The sequence below is a fragment of the Macaca nemestrina genome, chromosome 14 (assembly GCF_043159975.1).
Source record: "Macaca nemestrina isolate mMacNem1 chromosome 14, mMacNem.hap1, whole genome shotgun sequence".
NCBI classification, from domain to species: Eukaryota; Metazoa; Chordata; class Mammalia; order Primates; family Cercopithecidae; genus Macaca; species Macaca nemestrina.
The window spans coordinates 25,303,051-25,317,256 of record NC_092138.1 but is presented as its reverse complement, the minus strand read 5'-3'; the positions used below and the strand labels follow the sequence as shown (position 1 = coordinate 25,317,256).

General features: G+C 37.3%; 1 protein-coding gene across 1 annotated transcript in view; it reads left to right on the top strand.

Annotated features, from left to right (window-relative positions):
• The window catches only part of LOC105498954 (transmembrane channel like 1), a 170,081-nt gene that overhangs the window by 7,463 nt on the left and 148,412 nt on the right, over positions 1-14,206 (top strand). Inside the window, exon 2 of the mRNA XM_071077413.1 lies at positions 13,698-13,762. Coding sequence (XP_070933514.1) covers positions 13,698-13,762 — 65 coding nt within the window. The remainder of the gene's footprint in view (positions 1-13,697; positions 13,763-14,206) is intronic.

The window sequence follows — 14,206 nt, the reverse complement described above, 5'->3', positions numbered from 1 at the left end:
CTTTCCAGCACCTGTTGTTTCCTGAGTTTTTAATGATCGCCATTCTAACTGGTGTAAGATGGCATCTCATTGTGGTTTTGATTTGCATTTCTCTGATGGCGAGTGATGATGAGCATTTTTTTCATGTGTCTGTTGGCTGCATAAATGTCTTCTTTTGAGAAGTGTCTGTTCATATCCTTTGCCCACTTTTTGATGGGGTTGTTTGGTTTTTTCTTGTAAATTTGTTTGAGTTCTTTGTAGGTTCTGGATATTAGCCCTTTGTCAGATGAGTAGATTGCAAAAATTTTCTCCCATTCTGTAGGTTGCCTGTTCACTCTGATGGTAGTTTCTTTTGCTGTGCAGAAGCTCTTTAGTTTAATTAGATCCCATTTGTCAATTTTGGCTTTTGTTGCCATTGCTTTTGGTGTTTTGGACATGAAGTGCTTGCCCATGCCCATGTCCTGAATGGTATTGCCTAGGTTTTCTTCTAGGGTTTTTATGGTTTTAGGTCTAACATTTAAGTCTCTAATCCATCTTGAATTAATTTTCGAATAAGGTGTAAGGAAGGAATCCAGTTTCAGCTTTCTACATATGGCTAGCCAGTTTTCCCAGCACCATTTATTAAATAGGGAATCCTTTCCCCGTTTCTTGTTTTTGTCAGGTTTGTCAAATATCAGATGGTTGTAGATGTGTGGTATTATTTCTGAGGGCTCTCTTCTGTTCCATTGGTCTATATCTCTGTTTTGGTACCAGTACCATGCTGTTTTGGTTACTGTAGCCTTGTAGTATAGTTTGAAGTCAGGTAGTGTGATGCCTCCAGCTTTGTTCTTTTTGCTTAGGATTGTCTTGGCAATGTGGGCTCTTTTTTGGTTCCATATGAACTTTAAAGCAGTTTTTTCCAATTCTGTGAAGAACGTCATTGGTAGCTTGATGGGGATGCCATTGAATCTATAAATTACCTTGGGCAGTATGGCCTTTTTCACAATATTTATTCTTCTTATCCATGAGCATGGAATATTCTTTCATTTGTTTGTGTCCTCTTTTATTTCATTGAGCAGTAGTTTGTAGTTCTCCTTGAAGAGGTCCTTCACATCCCTTGTAAGTTGGATTCCTAGGTATTTTATTCTATTTGAAGCAATTGTGAATGGGAGTTCACTCATGATTTGGCTCTCTGTTTGTTTGTTATTGGTGTATAAGAATGCTTGTCCCTGTCTCTACTAAAAAATACAAAAAACTAGCCAGGCAAGGTGGCGGGTGCCTGTAGTCCCAGCTACTTGGGAGGCTGAGGCAGGAGAATGGCATAAACCTGGGAGGCGGAGCTTGCATTGAGCTGAGATCTGGCCACTGCACTCCAGCCTGGGCGACAGAGCAAGAATCCACCTCAAAAAAAAAAAAAAAAAAAAAAAAGAATGCTTGTGATTTTTGCACATTGATTTTGTATCCTGAGACTTTGCTGAAGTTCCTTATCAGCTTAAGGAGATTTTGGGCTGAGATCATGGGGTTTTCTAAATATACAATCATGTCATCTGCAAACAGGGACAACTTGACTTCCTCTTTTCCTAATTGAATGCCCTTTATTTCTTTCTCCTGCCTGATTGCCCTCGCCGGCACTTCCAACACTATGTTGAATAGGTGAGAGAGGGCATCCCTGTCTTGTGCCAGTTTTCAAAGGGAATGCTTCCAGTTTTTGCCCATTTGGTATGATATTGGCTGTAGGTTTGTCATAAATAGCCCTTATTATTTTGAGATACGTTCCACCAATACCAACCTTACTGAGAGTTTTTAGCATGAAGGGCTGTTGAATTTTGTCAAAGCCAGGCATGGTATTATGTATATTGCATGTATTTATTATTATATTTAGTTCTCACAGCAACCCTATACAATAATTACAATTCCTTCCTTTCATTAAGGCATAGGGTGTTTAAATAAACTAGCCACTGTACAGGATGGCATAAAATTGTAGCAGAGCCAAAACTCAAACATGTCTCTGTCTGACTCAAAAACATAGTCTCATTCTCCAAGAGCCAGGCAACAACCTGAAAGCTCTGAGTTGACTTTTCTTGTTTTGTGGATGAATGCAATCATCTCAGGACCCAGATAAACAGAAGTCCTTCTTTCTTATTTGTATTTCTCAGTACTAGGCCAGTCAGGACAAACTCTGTTCTCCATGGCCACGATCTTGAAGAAATTTAGATTCATCCAAAGGAAATCAGGTATTGAAACATGTGTTTATGTGTATTGATTAATCTTCTGCCTGTTCTAGAAACATTTGAAGAAATGTAACAAAAACCAAATATCCTGAAACTCCCTAATGAACCTGATCTCTCTCTCTCTGTCTTTCTTTTTCTCTCTCATAGGTCTTTTGCCTGTATTTCTCTGGTAGAATTTACTAAATAATTATATAATGTGTCTTTTTATTGTACTTGACTGTTTTCATCAAGGTAATCTTGGGGGCAGAGACTTCTTTTGTTAGCCAGGGCACTCTAGTTGAACAGAAATTACACACACACACACACACACACACACACACACACACACGCACACAGAGGAACTGGCTCATGGTGGCTAAAAAGTCTCAAAATCTGCAGGCCAAAGGCTTGAGAACCAGGAGTCCTGATGGTGTAAGTTCCACTCAGAGTCTGAAGGGAGGAGAAGACAGATGTCCCAGCTCAGAGACCTTTAGGCAGAGAGAAAATTCTGTCTTGCTCAGCCTTCGGTTCTTTTCAGGCCTCCAGTGGATTAGATGAGGCTCACCGACACTGGGGAAGGAATCTGCTTTCCTCAGTCTACCAATGCATAGGTTAATCTCATTCAGCAACATCCTCACAGACACACCCAGAATAATCTTTCACCAAATATCTAGACACTTTGGCCCAGCCAAATCGACACATAAAATTCACTTCCACACTTTCTTACTAATGCATGCATTCTCTCCAATATGGGGCACTGGGCCTTGCAAGGAGTAAGTGCTCCATACATATTTACTAAATGACAAGCAATGAGATTATCCTTAGCCTATGACTTAGATATAGACAACCAATTATTAATACCCTATCATTTTTCCCCACTCTGAGAACCCAAACTGAAAAATGTTGGGATTACCTCTTTTCGCAATATGATATTCTCTGAATGCATACTCAAGTTTTGACCTTCCCTGTCTGTTCCTGTTTAGTATTCATGCTGGCTTAACTCATTGATTGATCAAGTAACCATTGAGCATATGCTGTGTTAACACTCTGAACAAGATCCTGTGAGAGGTGCTAATATGAATGGTGTTTAGCCTGATAAATAAAGTGTGGCAAACCTGTGGCTTCTGTGCATTTATTTTTATTGATTTATTTTTTAACCAACCTTTGCTATGTAAAGAATAACATCGATGATCGATGACAGGAACTTGAATTTGGATCTGTGTACATGTTCCATTTCAGACTCACCATGAAATGAAGTGCTTGCATTTGTCATTGTTGATTTTATAATACACTTTTGCACCTTTTGGGTAAAATTTTGCAACCAATGTAACTGAGGCAGCCTGGTATGAAAGCAACCCTGGAGGTGGAAATAGAAGACTAGAATTTAAATCTTGGTTATGCCTCCTATTGGTTTTATGATTTTTGTCATTTGACCTGTGTCTATTCAGAGTTTCTTTGCTAGAATGAGGGAGTTGACTAGAATTTATTGATCTCAGTAGTCAGCCTCCTCAGGCACAGATAAATCTTGGATATGTATCCTGAGACAGTTTTCCCATTTCCACATTGAAGACAACGTTCTATTTTAGAGCAATAATGAATTATATTATTTAAGGATATATGTTTCAGAGTTCAGACTCATGCCTATGGGTTTGAATTCTAGTTCTGCCACTTTCTTACTGTGCAGACTTTAGCAAGTCAGTTATTGTTTGTGAGCCTCAGTTTTCTCACCAGTAAAGTAGTGTGAGTAATAACTATCATATTATATCATTACAAGCATAAAATGAAATAAGAGTACTTGGCACAAAGAAGGATCTTAATTTTTAGCTTTTAAAAAAAACTATATATGTTTATATGCCATATGTACATATATTCTCAATTCTATTATAGACTATATTTATTATGTTTTTCATAGTCATTAGTTTCACTTAGGAATTGGTTGACCCTTGTGAGATACATGGTTTGACCACTTTTGACCTTGATATTCTTCAGAAAATAAGACAATTAGAAATATCTGATTGTAATTTTGATGCAAAATATTTTATAATCACGGCTAAAATGATCCCAGGAGTGGAATCATACACATAAATTCTTTTCTTTATTCTAATAATATTACTGTTAGTGTCTATGCCGAGCACGTATGTTATGTGTTGAGACAAAAAATTCTTTGTATGTTTGTTTATAACATTCCCAGCTCTTATTCCACTGAAGTCTATATTTACCTAGTTTCTTTCTTTTGTTTTCCTCTAACATTCATGCTATTTTAATCAATGTTCTTTCATTTGCAAGCCCCCAATCAGTTTGACCCCAAAGACTTTCAGTTTGCCCTTGCTACTCATAAGCATACTTACGACAATGCATGCCTCCCATTCTTTTCTTATATTTACAACAATCTTTTTATTGAGACAAATGCGTTCACTTTTTTCATGCTTGTGTTTAAGATCTCACTGAGTTCAGCAAAAGATATTAAACATTCCCTCAAGACTTTCTTTTTCTCTAGACCTTTATTTCCTAACTCCAGAGTATTTGCCCAGGTCTATAGGCCCCTCTCTCTTTTGCTTTCTTACCACTCCATCCACTTTCTTCTGTTTCCTATTGCCCAACTGGCTTCACTTACACAAAAACATTTGTTATTTGTACAAAGTGCAACATATAATTGTCCTACTGTATTTGGTTGCTATAACAAAATACCATAGACTAGGTTGCTTATAAACAACAGATTATTTATTTCTCATAGTTCTGGAGGTGAGAAAGTTCAATATCCAGGCACTACTGGCAGATTTGGTATCTGGTGAGAGCCTACATTCTGGTTCATAGACAGCATTCCATTTGTTGTGTCTCCATATGGCAGAATGAATAAAGTTTCTGGAGTCTTCTTTATAATGGCACTAATCCATTCATGAAGTTTTCATCCCATGACCTAACAATACTGTTGTATTGGGGGTTATCTTGCAACATATGAATTTTGGGGAACATAAACTTGCAACATATGAATTTTGGGGAACATATGAATTTTTGGGTAACATAGGCAGTGAAGCAGGAAATTTTCCCTGACCCCTTCATGGGCAGGAACGGGAGAGTGCCTATTTCACAGAGGTCTTATCAGATAATAAAATTCTCCATTAAATGGCAAAACAAATAACTATTTGGGATTCCTGGGTCTGTGGTGCCTACTCTTCCAAAATGAGATTATTAAGGCTAATATATTCTCTGACTCTGTGTATACAAAGACGGGGGCAGAAATAATATTGCTAGCCAGTCCACATACCTCAATCACATTTAATTTCACAAAATTTACTTCTAATAAGCATTGTTCCAACTAACAAACCATCTGGTGCTCGTCTAGAGATGGCTGAAGTGTACCTGATTCCAGTATTTTAGGTGTTAAATCTCCGTTCTAACATTGTGAATCCTTAACTGGAGTATTCAAATATTAACTAGCTTCCTCTAGGATATAAATTAATATGTGTACCACAGTCTATGTGAATTATTTTAATTATATTACAGGCCATACACAAATTATATATAGGTTTAGTCTTTCTGAGTATTGCAAGTTGAGTCTGTGAGAGAAAAAGTTAGGATGAATTGAGAATAACTAGAATTCAGAATTATTTTTCATTAAGTGATGACTGTTAACTCATATTCCTGGCTAGGTAGCAAGTCCTATGAAGTGTGATTTTCTCCTAACAGCTAAAGAGCAGGAAAAAAAATGGATTTATTCTCGTTAATGACTTGCTTTTACTATTTTTATTTAAAAAATGAAGTAAATTGTTTCATTTTTCTTGGTGCTATTACTATTTTGTCAGGAAGACAGATCCTCCAAATTTTAGGAAACTCTGAATCTAAATCCTATATTGCTCTCACTTCCTTTTTCTCTTTGTCTCTCTTCTGTTGTAGCCCTTCCCTCACTGCTAAGCCTTCATCCTGACTCTACCCTGCCCCCACTGCCTTTTGTTCTTCAGAAGACACTCATTAACATTTGCTAATGTATGCTAATGAGCAATAATTAGCATCTCTAATGTGAACAAAAGCAGTGCTACAAAGGAAGGGTAAAGATGTGTACAGAGTTCAGCCAGCCTTTTATGCCTCTTTATGCCTTAGGAACAATCCTCTTCTTTCAGTTCTTTCACAATTCTTTAGTGTTTTTTGTTTGTTTCATTTTGTTTGCTTATCCATGAACCCTGACAACCATTCTTCTTCTTGAGTTGGAATATTGCAAAAAGGCTGTGGAGGACAGAAAGATTCCTTTTTGTCCTAAATAATCCAAGGATATAAGCCTAGCTGCTAAGAGGTTTTAATGCACATTTGTATCTTCATCTGGTTGTTATTTTGGTATCCTATTACTAGCAAAGATTTTTAACCAGAAAGCCTCATACAAGATAATGTATTTCATTTTACAACACTTATTTACAGTGGTTGCCCTTTACGGTGGTAATTGCAATGTGAAAGCATACACTCTGAATATATATTATGACAGCATGGTTAAATAAGAAATGTTCCCTCCCTCAAACAATCTAAATGCAAAGAAAATGCAAGACTCACCACTTACTTTTTCATAACCACAGAGGGCTCTAAATGTTTTTGTAAATAGCTATTTATTTATTGAATATGTATAGTTTTTTTTTGAAAAGGCCAACCCTCCAAACCACATAGAGTAAGAGCTGTTTTTGTTCTTTCTGTAGACTGATGGTGTCGTGAAATACCTAATTGCAGTTTCTCACAAATACTCCAGCATGTAATTTGCCATTTGCAGAACCAGGCTTCACATTTCATATTTGCTCTTCCAGCTCAGGGGTGGTAGAATCTGGAAACATACCAGCAACCCACTTCACTCAGCCTGTGTTTAATTATAATTTCATGTACAATAAAAGCAGAAGGAAAACGTGCAAAAAAATTGGTGTGCATCCCTTTCCCCTCCTTCTTACGTATATAAAAAAGATTTATTTCCATTGTAAAAGGATAGAATGGGGATCTTTATTTTGAGTAGATTTTCTATTTTTATTCTTTCTGTTCGCCTCAGAGTTAGTGTCCTCTCTCTGTGACCTCGGAGTAAAATGTGTTTCTCCGTAGGCTTCATCCTGTTCTATTTATCAACTATATTGTATTTATCAACTATTTTATATTGTGTTTTTAATAAAGCAGACATCAGCAGCTATTTGTTTTCTGCCTCTGAGGGCCCAAAGAGTCTCAAAAAATGAATGTAATCTAGAAGGACAAACATTGAAGAGTGACAGCTATTATAACAGTTGCAATTTTTGCCTGCCTCCCTCTTTTGGATTGGTGAGTCCTACCAAAAACCAAACCTATTATTCTCTTTGTAATTTTGAAACCACAGAGATTGAAAATAACTATTTAGTAGCTCCAAGATATTATAATGTTTGAAAATATGACCAGTTTTGGGGGCATTTGTTACACAAGTTTCCAGTAGGGTGTTTTTGAATGTCTGTGCCCTCTGGTTTTCACAAAACTGATCTTAAGGAAGATAAGATACTGGTACACACAGAAGAAATATCAGCCTAGGTCTGTCTCATTAAATCTTGTCCCCAGATACTTTGATGATATTTAAGTGTGATGATCTCATTCTGTGTTTCTCACTCCTGATAAGTTTTTAAATGTCTTATAGCTTACAGGTTTATTAAGGTATTTGATTTATATAAGAACTAAATATTCTGTTCATTCAATGGCTTTTGAGATATGTTTAATTCCATTATTTGAAGGACTTGGGATTGTTATAAACAAATGGCACAAGCTTCTTTTTGTCTTGACCTAGAAGTAGCAAAAATAAAGGGAGCTGCTTTGTTAACCTGAGCGAGATTTAATAATCTTGGGTATATTTTATTCTAGAGTAAGAAGAATTGCATCCCTTTATTTTTATTCAGTTTTGTAGACAGTAGCTTCTGTTCCCTACTTCACAACCACCAATAGTGTTATCATAAATTCAGAGAGTTGGGCGGTATTAGTCCATTTTTGCAGTGCTATAAAGAACTACCTGAGACAGGGTAACCTGTAAAGAAACTAGGTTTAATTGGCTCATGGTTCTGCAGCCTGTACAGAAAGCATGGCTGCGCCGGGCGTGGTGGCTCAAGCCTGTAATCCCAGCACTTTGGGAGGCCGAGACGGGCGGATCACGAGGTCAGGAAATCGAGACCATCCTGGCTAACACGGTGAAACCCCGTCTCTATTAAAAAATAGAAAAAAACTAGCCGGGCGAGGTGGCGGGCGCCTGTAGTCCCAGCTACTCAGGAGGCTGAGGCAGGAGAATGGCGTAAACCCGGGAGGCGGAGCTTGCAGTGAGCCGAGATCGCGCCACTGCACTCCAGCCTGGGGGACAGAGCGAGACTCCGTCTCAAAAAAAAAAAAAAAAAAAAAAAAAAAAAAAAAAAAAAAAAAAAGCAATCATGGCTGCTTTCTGCTATCCAGCCCCCTCATGGCGGCCTGGAGAAACTTACAATCATGGCAGAAGGCAAAGTTGAGGAAGGAGGCACCTCCTACATGGCCGGAGCAGGAGGAAGAGAGAAGGGGAAGGTGCTACACACTTAAACAACAAGATCTTGTGAGAACTCACTATTCCAAGCACAGCAAAGGGAAAGTCTGTGCCCATGATCCAGTCATCTCCCATCAGGCACCTCTTCCAACACTGGAGATTACAATTAGACATGAGATTTTGGCAGGCACACAAATTTGAACCATATCATGGGCCATTCTCTTTATGGAGATGATGCCTGAATATGATTCGGTGACCCAATCTAGCATCCAAGTGGCTCATTGTTGGGCAATTCTTCTTTAGTCTTCTTTAGGGCCAACTTTACCCATTCCTTTTAAAATTTGGATTGATTTACTTTTTATTGGTTTTAAGAAAAGCAAAATATCTACGTGCTGTTCTTGGCCTACCTTATATGCATATACATACATATACATGTATAATTTTCTTCATATCAAAATATGCATCCCCATCATTCTTATTGCTCTAATCAGAAATTAGTAATTTGAGGGGCAACTGAATGACCTTATACCTAGAATTTTCAGAGTATAATATTACACAGTGTGTATTCATAAGAATGCTGCCTTTTAAAGAGATGTTTTAATATCATAGCTTATTTTTTATAGTTTCGCTGGTCTCTTTTCCCTCTTCTCTCTTTTTTTTTTCCCCCTGAGAAGAGAGATTTCATGTTTTTGTTAAGGGGCTCATAATTTCCTTATAGAATATGACAAATTTCAGTTTGGAATACAGTATCTTAAAAAAATTATTTTATTCACATTTTCTATCTTTTCACTTTCAAATTCTTGTTAAAGCAAAGTATTAATAGTACAGATAGCTGAAGGTGGTCTGACTTTAGTTAACGTGAGGTTACACATAATATGTAAATATATTAAAAATATTTATCATATGTAGCAAGACAAAAATGCAAAATTTTGCTTTATATTTATTATTTTCCATTATCATTTACTGTAATTCTCACCCCATATTTATTCTTTTACTTCTCTTTCTGTTTCTCTCCTTTCTCCTCTCATTCTTTTTCTTTCTTGTCTTCTGCCTACCCCATCTTTTTTTTTTTTTAATTAATAAATGTATTTTTTTATTATACTTTAAGTTCTAGGGTACATATGCACAGTGTGCAGGTTTGTTACATATGTATACATGTGCCATGTTGGTGTGTTGCACCCATTAACTCGTTATTTACATTAGGAATGTCTCCTAATGCTATTCCTCCCCACTCCCCTGACCCCACAACAGGCCCCTGTGTGTGATGTTCCTCTCCCTTTGTCCAAGTGTTCTCATTGTTCAATTCCCATCTGTGAGTGAGAACATGCGGTGTTTGGTTTTCTGTCCTTGGGATAGTTTGCTGAGAATGATGGTTTCCAGCTTCATCCATGTCCCTACAAAGGACATGAACTCATCCTTTTTTATGGCTGCATGGTATTCCATGGTGTATATGTGCCACATTTTCTTTTCTTTTTTTTTTTTTATTATTATACTTTAAGTTCTAGGGTACATGTGCATAACGTGCAGGTTTGTTACATATGTATACTTGTGCCATGTTGGCGTGCTGCACCCATCAACTCGTCAGCACCCATCAACTCGTCATTTACATCAGGTATAACTCCAAATGCAATCCCTCCCCTACCCCATCTTTTAGTTCCATACTTTTGAATTCCTATAGTGGACTCAAATATAAGCAAGAGGTGGTATATTAGTAAGTTGTTCAGTCTTTTAACAATGTATCAGTCAGAGAGTCACAGCCCAGGGATAAACCAAAAGCAGAAATAAAACTGAGGAATTAATAATCTAATTCATGTTGTTTGCTTTACATTATAGCTGGTTCATTTCATAGCCTACATCTTCAATTTCTCAATTCTCATTAGGTCTTTCTTATCAGCATATAAGAACATTCTATCTAGTGAAAATAGCTGTATCCTCTTACTCATTGCCCATCAGCTCATAAAGCCACTTGAATTCAGCTTTTTGCCCACACAACTGCACTAAACCTATGCCTGGAAGATGAAGATCATCAATATCTCTACATTGTCAGATCCAGTGGTCAATTTTCAGTCCTCAATGTACTTAGCAACTTACGATACATCTCTGATGCACATCTTCCGCCATCTGCAATCTCCGACTTTCCTTCTACTTAAGAGCTGATTGTTCATTTTTAGTCTCTTCAGTTTGTTCTTCTCCTGTTCCTCACCATTTTGAGTCTCCTTTTTCTGTTTTGTTTACACTCATTTTCTTTGTTATCTCATCTGGTCTTATGGTTTTAAATACAATGTATATGTTGATGATTCCCTGATTCATATTTCCAGTCCAGACCTTTCTTCTGAACTCCAGGCTCAAATATTCAACTGTCTACTTAATGTCATGCTTGGATGTCTAGATGGCACCTGAAATCCAATGGGTCTGATTAAACTCCTGAACTTCAACAGCTCCTACCTAAGCTATTCTCCCTACAGTCTTCCATCTTCTTTTCCTGCCGTTCCATTCTTCAGGTGCTCAAGCAAAGTACCCGTGGTTATCCTTGATTTCTCTATTTCTCTCACATCCCACAGGGATGACATGGGTTCATTTATGCCTGTCATGTCATTGATTAACATCCCTGTCAAGAAAGTTTAGTCTAAGGTAAAAGACATGCAATTTTTATGAGAAGGGTCAATGTTGACATTTCTCATACACAAAAAAGAATCCTGAGAAGAAACACAAAAAAGCTAAATAATACATTGCTGTTGTAGCTCAAGTAGACTGAATAAGATACACATACCTAATCTTGAAACTTGTTATAAAGTCTTTTTTTTTTTTTTTTTTTTTTTTTAAGAAGGAGTCTCACTTTGTGGCCCAGGCTGGAGTGCAGTGGCATAATCTCAGCTCACTGCAACCTCTGCCTCCTGGGTTCAAGTGATTCTCCTGACTCAGCCTCCTGAGTAGCTGCAATTGTAGGCACACACCACCACGCCCAGCTAATTTTTGTATTTGTAGTAGAGGCAGGGTTTCACCTAGTTGTCCAGGCTGGTCTTGAACTCTTGACCTCAAGTGATCTGCCCACCTCGGCCTCCCAAAGTGCTGAGATTACAGGCATGAGCCACTGTGCCTGGCCTATAAAGTCATTCTTTTGCATCAAATAGTAAGACTCATTAAAGGCAGTGGTATTTTCTTTTACTGTTTACCAACCCCTATTCAAGAGCATTTTCTCTGTATTCCTTTGTGATCACACAATAAACGGTAATTCAATAAGTGAATTTTCAGTTTCCAAAATAATAGCTTGGAGCTACAAACATTGCTTCAAGAGGTAAATGTGGGTCAGAGAAAAAGGCAATGCCATTCAACTTTTCTGGCCACGTGGTCACTGTGTTATCCTGAAGAAACATAGACTACTTTCAGTTTCATAGATTCAAAAAGAAGCCCCAGAACAATATCCACTTTTCTGAACGACTCCGATGCCTCTGAAATGTGACATTTTGCTGTTGTTTCTTTTTACTGTTTTTAATTACTGAGTCTATCTGCATGAAATGAGGATCTGGGTTGCCTAGGAGTTCATCTGCTCCTATTGCATATTCCTCTTTTAACTACACATACTTCAATGCAGTTTTGCTTGCTGCCTCCAACATTTTGACAGACTTCCCCTCCTCTTCCTTCACTATCCTCCCATCACTCTCTAGGAGAGAAGGTTATTTTTAAAGTGCATGATCAATAGGCATTGGGGAGCAACTAAGGCATGAAGAGATCACATGATTGGGAATAAGGTACTAGGGACTGCTGGGAGAAGCAATGGCAACAGGCCACCTCAGAGATTGTCTGAGAAAGGGAAGATGGTTTGTAGCTCCCATTCAAATATTCTGAGTTATCTCTTTGCACAGGTTTTTGTCTTGGAGGGGGTTCTTAACATGGTTCTTTAGCATTGCTTGAGGTTGAAGGAGATATAGGCCAGTGCTGATAGTTACTTTTCAGGCCAAATAATGTTCCATTAAAATCGAGCTGGGTCTCAGGATCTTGATAGTGTCTTAAATCTCCTGGTCATAGTGCTTCTATTTACTTCTTAATGCTGATGACGCCTTTGCTGAGGGTTTGAATCAAGGACAAAACAAGAATTATCACAATGACTATAAAAAAATGACTGTTCCATGATCAGACAAAGGAATGCTGTTAAGCAAAGAAGGCACCTAAGGAGAACGTGGAGACGATCAGGCACAGACCAGAATCACTATTGGAAAACCAACTCAAGAGGAGGGAATGGGTCATTTCTGCAGCTTTCTTCATTGCATCACTAGGAAATCATGGCTGTGTTTTAGTTCTCTACTTGCCATCACAGGGAATGTCTTCCCTTATGGACTTTTAAGTTTTATTTAATGGTTATTTATAACTATTCTTTCTGTGCCAGAGAAGATGATTCATGATTCTAGTCCTGCTTTTTCTCTCCCTTGGTTATTAGAGGAAACTGAGTTGTTGCTTATCTCTTCGGCTTGGGATACCTTATTCTGCTCTTTTTATTTAGTATATAATCCTTCCTAAAGATTTGCTTATATTTTTGTTCATTTAGTAGATTTTTCTATTTTATTTGACTTTATATTATCACATTCTAGTGAAATAATCATCAGAAATCAGCCTAATACATTGTGCAAATGTTTTAAAAATTTGCTTTGGCTATGCATATTGCAAAGTAGGCTGTGGGTCAGCATTTGCTATTTGTCCTCAGCTGTTTCTTCTTTATATATAGCTGATAAGACCCTGCTCCAATGCTAATCTTATATCATTAAAATTCTTTCCTACAGAATCCTTCTTTGACTGAAGAAGCTTAGTGGTGACATTAATTGCAAATAAAAGACCATGACCTATTGTAGAATGTGGAATATCTCCTTAGAAGTGTCTGCCTTCATTATTGCAAACTCTCAGTAGTGACATAAAGATCTTTGTCCTGTGTAGATTCAGTTGCAGCCAGCAACAGAAGGCATATGTTCACTCTGAACAAAAGAACATTTATTTTCACATTCTGTGGCTGATGTTGAGTGATAACATTTTTGCATATCCTAAATTTTTTTACCCAGATGCTGTTTAAAGGCAAAAAGTGCTTTTACAATAATCTTCTTTGTGAATGGAATTTACACTCTTGGTATGTGTTGCCTTTTCAATATGCCTGTCAAGTTCTGAATAATAACCTTTGACAGTGAGTGAACAGAAACAAAACCAGAGGTTGTTTCATCTGTTCACAGCAACATTGTTTGTCATCTTTGCTTTTTTGGACAAATGCCATTCCACCTTAAATAAAAATATGATAAAATTCATGTTTTATAAGCAAATTGATAGACTTTGGTTTTTAACAAATATTCTAATTTTTCTAAGGCAAGAAACCTGTGGTGAATGAACATTAAGTTGACAAGAAAAAAATTTGCCAGTAAACATATTTTTCATATTACTGTAGCATTAAAAATTTTGTAAAACTTTTATATGTCTTTATAAAAATGAAGCAAAGCTAAAAACAAGATGCTATATGGGGTGAGGAATCAACAGAAAAAGGGTCCTTTGTCTTGGAAAGAACTGTAAAATCACCTATCTC